Genomic DNA, 10751 nt, shown 5'->3' with positions numbered 1-10751 from the left:
ATTTATCAGCTCATTGCTACACAGAGAGACACCGCAGTGTTATGTGATTTATAATTCAGAGCACTGTTCAATCATTTTTATACTGGCCTCATTTTCAAAACACCTTTTTTTTCAGTTGCAGGAATTGTTTATATTAATACTTGGAATAAACACACCAAGACGCAGGGCTAAATCCCCTCAAGGAAAACATTTGAATATTAATAATGAAATTAAAATGATAAGCAGCTGTTTGATTAGCTCACACAGTGAGTCTCTCTGAATAAATGTCCTTTTTATCTTTTCATTTTTATGTGCATGCCTGTTTTGTTAAAGTGATGTGTTTCGACGTGTCCTGCTGTGATGAATAAACTCACTGTCGACTTGCCACAGAACATTTCCTCTGTGTAAAGATTCCCGTTGTGTGCGCGCGCGTCCTCGTGCGCGCGCGCTGCAAAAAATCTTGTTTCCTTGGTAACCAGGAGGTTGATTCTGCTCATGTATCTAGCTGCAGGGATGCTCCCAACAGTCACTTAAACACTCCAAAACGCGGGGTCAGAGATTGCGCAACGTCCACGCCACAGTCTGATTCACCCCAGCCCCCAAACCCCACCCCACGCCGTCTGCACACACGCGAGATTAAAGACACAAGACAAGGCGCTCGTGCTGAAGTGTGACGGCCGGAGAGACGGATGGCACTGACATCCTGCGCGCTGCCCAAGGAGGTCGGTCCACTTTACGCACAGAGCTGCGACAAATCAGACTCTCCTTTCAGTTTAGGAGGAAAATAACTGACATTAAAGCCCGTGTCCAGGGCTCAACTCAACTCTGACCTGAAACCCGCTAGGTTGGAATAAACATCCTTCCCTCCTCCCCTCCATCTGCTCGTGTGTAATCAGGCTATTTAAGGGGGAAAATCTCAAAACCGTCTGGTTCTCATTTCAAACCACACGCACTGACAAAGATCACATTAATGTGAATTAATTTTGCAGCCTATCCATGCCCTGCAGGTATGCAACCCAACACTGCGTGTGCGCTTCCTTCACTGATCTTGCCTTTCATGTCCTATTATGAATAACATGGTAATCGAGTGTATTTTGAACAAGTGAGTACATTTATTTTTCATACGAGCGGCTTCTGCTCCAGCACCGTCAGCAGCAGGAGCAGGAGCAGCACGCCAACGCGCAAAACCCAGAGTGGGGGAGCCGATACGGCGGGAGCGCGCAACTAGCACCGCGGCGCGCATGCACAGCTGTCAGCACCAAGGACAGCAGCCGCTCAGCCCGGAGCGACCAGCCAGCGACTCATCGGTGCGATCAGTCCGCACAGAGCGCAGGGAGCTGCGTCTGCAGGAAGCGATACACACCCCGGAGAAGAAGCCGCCTGGAAGCTTGGAGTATGCCTCAACTCTTCTTACAAAGCCACAGAGAGGTTTGAGGAATTCTGCAGAGGAGAGCAAAGAAAAAAAAAAAGATGCACAATGCGGGTTGGACGTCCCTGGTTAACAGCCTGCCCCTAATATGATTATGCACATTCCTCCGCATTGCACGTAAATCCACCTATATTTCCAGCCTTCTTCCTTTTTTGGCCTCCCTCCCTCGCTCACACCGCCCACCTTGATCGTGTCTGCAGTCGTGCATTCAACTGGCTGAGCCGCGCTGCTGTCCAGAAGCTGGTCGAGCCGACCCGCCACCGGAGAGAAAAGCGACCGGGCTGCACTGTGCTGTTTGGTGGTCCACACGATGCGTCTGTTTCTGCTGGCGGTGCTCTTCTCGTGCTCCTGCGCGCGGGCCGGCTGCGAGCCGAAGATCGTGAACATCGGGGCCGTCCTGAGCCAGAAGAGGTACGAGCAGGTCTTCAAAGATGCCGTGACCCAGGCCAACCAGGTCTACGGCAGGGACAAATTCAAGCTGACCGCCATCTCCGTAACGCATAAACCCAACGCCATCCAGATGGCTCTCTCCGTCTGCGAGGACCTCATCTCCAGTCAGGTAGTTCACTGCCACCTCTGCATGGGCGCTATACATCAAGCCTTCATCCTTCATTCACCTCTGAATCACAGCATATGACACCAGCCACATACACTGAGGCATACCTCCTTACGCCTCAGTGTAAAATGGTTCGCTCTCAGACTCTGCATCAGGGTGTTTTGGGGGAACAGCAGCCTAGAAATCCCTGTGCCTCGCTATAGAAAGTTGGTGCTTTCAGGAAACATTTACATGTCATAATCAGATGCGTTTTCTCACACAAGTGGGCCACTGAAGTGGGTATTAGACCAGATTTGTTGCCATGACTAGATCATCATCAGGCTTGTATCCAGACAAAGCAGCTGAGCTGTCCACTCAGCATGAACATATTCCCCAGCACTGACAGAAAGCAGCCAGCCTGCTATTATTATTAGTATTATGACAGACCTGTCTTTTGTCCAGTTTGGCATCCAGGCTACACTTGTACACCTAACCCACAAATCAGTCCACTTTGTACAGTTCAAATACTGTGAACTCCCCCCAGACCCATCTGTTTTACAGATGTCCAAAAATAGGCTTTGGATTGAGGCATATCTCAGATGAGAGGGCAACTGCACATTTCAGGACACACAGCTGCAGATCTACTGAACTGCAAAGGAACCAGTGAGGAGTGAAAATGTGCAATACGTCGTTTGCAATTAACAACTTGGCGTTCAATGTGTGTGCGATGCATGATGACATTTTTGGCGTGAGGAGGCTGGCATGGCTGTGGACAGTTTGAGCAAACACTTTTTGTGAGTTGGCCTCCAGGCGTGGATCACTCTCTCAGCTGCAATCTGTACGATATGATGCAGTGGTAACATAAAAAAAAATGTTATTCTATTTTAAAAAAGTGCTTAACTGCTGATCTTCCAGGAAATCTTTTTTTTTTTTCAGCCACACAAGCGTAAAGATTCCCACCATATATGCTGCAGATCTGACAAACAAAACATATTTCATAAGTAATCCATGGTGAGTGTGTGTGTGCCTTGGAGAGTTGTTAAAACACTGACGCACACTAAAATGCACCGACCATCTTCCTATGTGATGCTCTGCATGGCTTTTTAAAAGCGCCAACATTATGTCACAGCATGTTGAGGCGTGAAGTCCCTCTTGCTCTCGCTCCTGTTTCTCCCACACACATAATTAAGCTTCACGCAAAAAAAAAAAAAACACCCACAGCTTCAGTGCTGCTTTCATGTCCTTGGTCCTTTGCTCAGTGTAATGACTCTAACTGATACAGGCTTGTAGAATAACACTGTCGCATCCAGTCTTGTGTCACCCGACTCATGCGTATGCAATCCACCCATTAGGCTGTACAGATTACACCAACAATAGTTCAGCTCACTCCACACAAACCTTCTGTAAATGAGACAGAATCAACTGTAATTTAGACAGAAAGTCTATGGAAGCTTTAATCAGATGAGATCGGCTTGTAGTAGCCGTCACTGAGAGAGGGAAAGTCTGTGGCAGATGGAGGAGTAGATGCCTGGGAGCAGTCCTTGGAAGATAGACCCCATTTTTGACCCAACCATACGGACCGCTCATATCCAATAATCCGTGCCTGCACAGCCCTGCCAACTTTATTTCTCTTCCCCCAGATATCCGTAGCATTTCTCAAGACTGATCTTTAAGAGAGGAACACAGAGGTTCATTTTTTTTACCAGAGCAGCTGGCCGGCTTTGGTTTGTGTAATGCAGGAATAAGACTAAACCAAATAGCCACAAATTAGTATATATATTAGTCTACCAACCCACACAGTGAAGACAAAGGAAGAAAATTCTTTGCTCTTCTGTTTCTCTGTTATGGACGAGTTGGTCCCTGACTACAGTTTACAAAGACCTTCACCGTTCGAAAATGTTATTTTTAAGCTGTTATATAACGTTTTAGGGCAGCGGTTGCACCCACGAAAAGATGACTATATTGTATTTAAAGTGCACACAAGTTTAATTCATCTTGACGCAGAAAAGTGGATGTTTCAGCCAAGGCTGGACTCCCATCCATGCAAAGTAGACAGCTGCCCCAGAGCCTAGATTCAGTGGGCTAATTTGTTTGTATGAATTGGATTAAATGTAAATATAAACTAAAAATAACAGCCATTAAATACATTTGAATTAATTCAACTTATAACCGAACGATGAGGCTCAGGGGGATCTATGACTCACTTTTTCCCCACGTCCCACTTGCAGGTTAATCAGCATTAACTGATGAAATCTTGACTCTGAAATGAATTTTTTATAATTGTAAATATCACATATTCATCTTTAGTTTTAGTTGGTGTTAAAAAAAAAAAGAGTCTTGAGATGACTGTTTCCTGTTGTTTTTTTATCTTACAAGAAATATATGCAGGCATGTCGGACCAGCGTCATACACTCCATGGTCTCCCATGTTATTTTATACACATCATGTGGGATAAATTAATGTTTACATTTGTTTGTAAGTTGTGTTTTGTCATACATGCAATGTTTTGTTGCTTATTATCCATAAAAGTACTAAATGACAGATAAAAGAAAACGAATAGAAAGAAAGTAAATCTTTGGTGTGTTCAAAATGGAGACCTAAGTCTTTATCTTAGTAAGACTACTGCTTTTAACACTCTGTCTTCAGAATGACAAAGTGTTCATCTTCCATATCTCTGCAGGTCTACGCCATCCTGGTGAGTCACCCTCCCCAGTCCAATGACCACCTCACTCCAACGCCTGTCTCCTACACTGCAGGCTTCTACCGCATCCCTGTGGTGGGGCTCACCACCCGCATGTCCATCTACTCAGATAAGGTGAGTGATGGATGAGAGAGATGTAAAGAGAGAGACGGAGAGAGAGAGAGAGAGAGAGAGAGAGAGGGAAACAGGAAGAGAGTGAACAGAGAGCGAGGGAGTGAGGAGCTCCCCTGGGGCAGCTTCAAAAGCTTCTTAGATTAAACGTCCCATCACTGTCCATTAGGGAAGCTGTGATTAAATGGGTTTCCAGCCGAAAATTGAAAGAACATCATTAATAATGCCTCCGACCTGAGTAATGTTTTTGTGAAGCACAAACCACTAAAATGAAACTTTAAAGCAATCACATAAATAAAATGCCAAGGACTCAATTTAAAGTCTATTTAAGTGGCATCTCTCCTAATCTTGCAAATGAAAGGAAATCAGAGGCATTAAATCCAGAGATTTGAAAGGAGTCAGAGGTGTCTGTGCAGAGATCAAGAGATGATGAGACAATTTTAATGCTTTTTTACAGGATGTTTGTCCCTCAGTGATTAAGTTTGGCCTTCGGTTTTCATCATTGATAAGTGGTGTCACTTCTCCTAGAAGAAATGCTTATAATTATATGTGTTGAGTCAGTATGACAACATAGAGTTAGAAACGTAAACTAAATGGCCCTTTGCTGGAGAAAAGATTTTAGAACCTTGCAATCGAAACTATTGCGCCAGTAACCGAGTGTAACATTATGCTGACTGCAGTTCATTTAACAGCCACTGGGGTCAGTAATAACAAGGGTTTTCTGAGTGTTATGTGTATTACCTTTAAGTAACCTTTAAGAAGGCCTGAATCTGCTCTTGGTCCACTCATTACTGTACTGCAAGTGATGAGTCATTCACTGAAGATCAAATGAAAAGTGAGAGTGTTAATCCCTTCGCTTCCTGCTTCGTCCTCCTCAGAGTATCCACCTGTCCTTCCTGCGGACAGTCCCTCCCTACTCCCACCAGGCGCACGTGTGGTTCGACCTGATGCGCGAGTTCAACTGGAACCACATCATCCTGATAGTGAGCGACGACCACGAGGGGCGGGCTGCTCAAAAGAGGCTCGAGACCCTCTTGGAAGAGAGAGAAACAAAGGTGAGACGCTCCAGCTCCCTGGGCACCTCCCCCACCCCGACCCGACCCAATCCCCACCCCCACCCCACCCCCCTCCTCAGAGTGCGTGAGTATGAGCGTGCGAGTGCGTAAGGGTTTTTAAACCTCAGAGGTCTTCTATGTATGTAACTGTTTTCCTTTCTGTTGTGTGGCTACATCTCTTTCTCACCATTGTGTAAACATTGGCTAACATGCCTAGAGACATCAACAGCGTTTAATGTGGTCTAATCTGACAAAAGTTTGTATGTTTATTTGCTCATCTTCACGTTGCTTTTCGCCATAGTCCAAATTATCCTGTGTCTATCCACAGTGGGAGCCAAATAGTGGACTTTAACGTGGGGCTTTGCAAACCATCACAGACTGAATTGCTGGACTGTTTTCTTAGGGCCCTGGTGGAAGTCAGGTGTTTCTGTCCTCTCGGTGTGTGATGAGAGCCAGCTTCATTACTGTACGCAGAGGCCTTGTGTTTTATTGCACCCTGCGAAGTCATGTTCATGAGATCCGGGAGATGTTTTCGCCCTTCCAGATACAGCTGATGCATCCATTTTAAGTGTAGCTCTGAGCTGTGTATGTGGGTCAGTGAAATGCTGATCTTCTTTGAGCCAAAACAGACTTGAGACTGCGATGATGTGTGCCCTTTAGGAACAGAGAGCGAGGGAGAGAGAGGGAGAGGAAAAAAAACAAAACAAGTGCCATCTATTTTATGCATTCATTTAATAAGACCAAATTACCTTGGGATATGGTTTTTCTTTATACTCTGTCATGCTTGTCCCTCTCTGGGGCTCTTTGCTGTAATTGTGTGACGGAACGAAATGAGTCTCGATTCAGAGATTTAATTAAATCAGAAGCTGATGAGACACCGAGTGTGACACACACCCGGGGTAATTTGTCGAGGGCAGCTACAGATAAAACGCAGCTGCATGCTGCTTAGATTAAGTGACCGTGATCAGTACTGATCAACATCCACTGATACAAAAACATTTCAAACATCTGAATTAATTGCACTGAACTGTGCAACCGCATCCATGCAAACGCCACTGACAGTCAGATCATCTAGTAGTGACTCACATCCTGCGCTGTAGGAGAGGAATTTGCGTATTAAAAGCCCTTGGATCCAGGAAGTTCTTTTGATGTTTGTCTAATCTGAGTTTGGATCTCAGAATGAACCCATCTGTGCACCCCATTCAATCCCATAATACTGAGAGAAGTTGCGGCAACGCTCTACTTTGAGGCTTTTAATTATGCATATATTTAGTTATGACTGCAGGGCCAGCTCGAGCATTTTTGGGACTCTGAGCAGGATTCATTTGAACATCACCCCAAATGAATGTGCACAGAACCAATCAAACAGAAACTCTGTTAAAACTCAAAGGACTCGAAATTCTATATTTTTCTCATTTTCAACAAATCCCATGAAAAGACCAAAACCAAGACTTCATATATTCTGCTAACAACAACAGTATCTGTGTGTCCAAAGTCTGATATACAGTGGCTTCAGGAAATATTCAGACCTCTTCATTTTTTTTTATTTTTACACACTTTATTGTGTTGTAGATTTAATTTTACATGGATAAAATTACCATCAATCTACACTAAATAACCCATCATGACAAAGTGAAACCACATTTTAAGAAATTTTTATTTATTTAAATTTATTAAAAAATTAAACACTTAGTTCTCTTATTTATCAAAAGGTTTCAGATCCTTTGCTGTGGCACTTCAAACTGTGGCCAGGTGCTTCCTGTTTGCTTTAATTATCCCTCAGATGTGTCTAGAACTTGATTGGACTCCACCTGTGGCAAACTGAAATGACTGGATGTAGTTTGGAAAGGGAAGGTCCCACAAACATTCTCATTAGAGCGGGGATATGTATTAACTGAAAATAGTCTCCCAGAGGTGCAATATTTACTCCTGTTTGAGTAACATTTACCGAAAAGCTACAGCGCCCAGTCGTCTCAGGTAATGTTAAAAATGAAACGATGCATCTGTGAGCCATTTTTAAAGATTTACGTCGTGCACTGTAACACTGTTGGCACAAATGTGCTTGCGGCCGAGAGCCACAGAGAGGGTAGAGAAGTCACATTGTTGGTTTTGTTCTATTCATGGGATTCGTTCACGGTAAGAAAAATATAGAAAAGCATCAACCTTATTCTTTTCTTGATACCTGTTTGATAAAGTGGCATTCATGCAGAAATTGAAAGTGCATGAAAAAAGAGGCCACGATAACCTTGACATGCAAACCATCATTTTGATAATTTCACCAAATATCAAAATTTGGTGTTTCACCTCCAAAATGCCTGCAATGCTGTGAGGAGCAGCATCTTGTACCTTTAAATAGTCAAATGATCCAAAAATCCAAATAAATTCTGATTTTATTTTATTTATTTAGGATGCTGCCTGGTGACTACGTTGCCTTGAGTAGCTAAGTAGCTCACTTTGGCCTTTGCTCTGACAGCCCATGTGCGTCACCACATCAGCAGAATAATGAAAACTGTACCAGCCCTTTCATCGTAGGTTTGTTTGGATGACAGTGTCAGATAAATACCTACACTGTAAATGCAGTAAGAGCTTTGGTAGCTGATGGTAAAGGATGTTCACAGCTTTGACGCATTATGCTCTAATTAAACCAGAGAGGTGTTATTCTTGTTAATTACCCAGCTGTGCTGCATCAACTCAGTAAAGTTACATTATTTTTAGCTTGATTGCAAGAGAAGTCGTTAGAGAAGTCGCACATGTCACTGGGGGATCACTGTCACCACCAGCAAAGAGGCTCTGGACACAGTGGACCTAGTCAGAGAGCAAACGTGACCAACACAACATGAAATATTAATGCACGACTGAGGATACAAAAATAGATCGCTCAGAAAAACAGAGAGAAAAAAAGACAAAGAGGATGAGTAGAATCGTCTATAATCCCGCTGACAGTTTGTTGTAGTGTTTTCAGTACACGAGAAGAAATGATGGCATTTCAGTTTCGATAAAATTGTTTTAAATTCCTGATTATGATTCAGGATGTAACAATTACATCAACATTTAAAATCACAGTTACTGAAACTAACATGACAAACACAAAGATCACAGTAGCACCAGCTTGTATAACAGGTCTTAAACACTTTCAGTTGATGTGAATGGAAGAGTTTGTGGACGGTGTTTGTTGTGAATTTTCTTGTCAGCCTGAATATTGTGCTGATGCACTGCCAGCTTTGCCTTCCTGAAGGGGAGGGAATCAGACCCAGAGTGCACTGAGGTATGAGCTGTGAAGTAAGGCAGCTGTGTAAGAAACTCTTTGAAGCAGAAAGAGGATGTATTTTCCTGCAAAATGGCTCCGTGTCTCTGGCAGGACTCCTGAGTGTCTCCTCTCACAGAACGCAAAATAAGACTGGAATCCAAATGGTGACACCTCAGGTGTCTGACCTAAGTTCATCCTGCTCAGTGAGTCAGAGTCAGTATCTTTGTATACAGCAAGTCCAATACAGTCTTTATACAGTACTATATTGTTTTAGCAGTTAATGTAAAAAAAGGGTTGCTAAACTTTGCAAAGCGAGATCTTTTCTTAAGATTTAATGTTTTATTTTCCTAGGTCTTTCTGGAGCTGTCTCACTGCCATACACAATTAATCTTAATTCTTCCCAGCTGTGAGCACAGCCTCTATTCCCTTTGTGCAGTAAATGGTAGGACAGAACTATTAGTCCAGAGTACATTAAAAATTCAAGTACTGAACTGGTACAGAGCTTTAGACTCTTTGTTGGAATTACATTGTGGGATATCAGAGTGTGAATTGTTGGCTTGTGTTTGTGATTTAAGCTTGATAAGTGCTTTTCTTACTTGGATTAATTTGATTTTGTGAATCATAATTAAACTGGTAACTAAAGCTGTTGTATAACCACAGGTGATGGTTTCTAGCTTTTGAAGTGTCCGGTCACTTCAGGGCCAGTTAAAAATGCTGTCACCTCCACAGATGGTTGGACAGATTGCAAGTTTACATGCTGTAAAACTTGTAATGAGACCAAAAAAATTTTGATTACATTTTGGACTTGATGGTGTTAGTTTCGAAAATCTGATCGCTGTCTTCGACAGAGATGCTTGTTTGTGAGTTGTCACCTTTGCAGATGTGTGATGTTAATTTACAATATGGTTCTTTTGATCCAATTATTTCTTTTAACTGACTGTTGCTGGTGAATCACTGAAGCATTGCTGATAACTGGTGCATCTAATACAATGAGTAAATCACTCTGAGTAGCATTCTATATATTTATATTTATTAATTTAAGTATACATGATTTCAGCTGTATTGATAAGTGGTCATCTCTGATGTTCTTTGCAAGCCCCTCGGTTAAAGATCCCAGTTTGAAGCAGAAAAGTGGAGATTTGTTGGAATGCTTTACTGCCCTCCATTTTCAACTGTTTATAATATTTTTCTGTGTCTGCATATTTTCTCTGTGCACATTACTCATCAGAATAAAAAAAGGAACTATGAAAACCTCGACCAACTGTCCTATGACAACAAGCGAGGACCTAAGGTATATTTGCATGGTCAATGCACGCCGCCCACCAACTTTCCAAACGTAGCAACTAGAAACCAGCCCAAACCAGTCACCAGCCGACCCAGAAATGTCCCTCTCTTGGTAGCACGTGTTTTCTTTAATTTTTTACTTTGAGACATTTCCCTATGATTTAAATGAAGAATGATTTTGTTATGAAAAATCTATAATTTCCGGTCATCACAGAAAAAAAAAAAAAAAAAAAAAAAGAAACCAGTGAACAGCGTCCCGCTTTTATCATTTTCATTTTCTCCTTCAATAAAGGAATGCATGTACTCAGAACACACACTCACACACAAAAAGAGTTTGCAAGTCCATTCCTTTGTGGAGAACCGGTAGTGTGGGACAAAACCGTTTCCCAGATGCTACTTCCTCCTGTTCT

General features: G+C 42.8%; 1 protein-coding gene across 3 annotated transcripts in view; it reads left to right on the top strand.

Annotated features, from left to right (window-relative positions):
- Nucleotides 1-1715: 1715 nt before the first annotated feature.
- The window catches only part of grin1a (glutamate receptor, ionotropic, N-methyl D-aspartate 1a), a 29293-nt gene continuing 20257 nt past the window's right edge, over nt 1716-10751 (top strand). For 2 of the 3 annotated variants that reach the window (XM_041059033.1, XM_041059032.1), the window contains exons 1-4: nt 1716-1967; nt 4624-4758; nt 5634-5810; nt 10286-10348. In XM_041059033.1, coding sequence (XP_040914967.1) covers nt 1719-1967; nt 4624-4758; nt 5634-5810; nt 10286-10348 — 624 coding nt within the window. In that variant the 5' untranslated portion in view covers nt 1716-1718. The remainder of the gene's footprint in view (nt 1968-4623; nt 4759-5633; nt 5811-10285; nt 10349-10751) is intronic. The other variant, XM_041059034.1, reaches the window with a different exon arrangement.

This window comes from Toxotes jaculatrix, chromosome 16, assembly GCF_017976425.1.
Source record: "Toxotes jaculatrix isolate fToxJac2 chromosome 16, fToxJac2.pri, whole genome shotgun sequence".
NCBI lineage: Eukaryota > Metazoa > Chordata > Actinopteri > Toxotidae > Toxotes > Toxotes jaculatrix.
The sequence above is the reverse complement of the archived record's forward strand: the minus strand, read 5'-3'. Positions and strand labels throughout refer to the sequence as shown.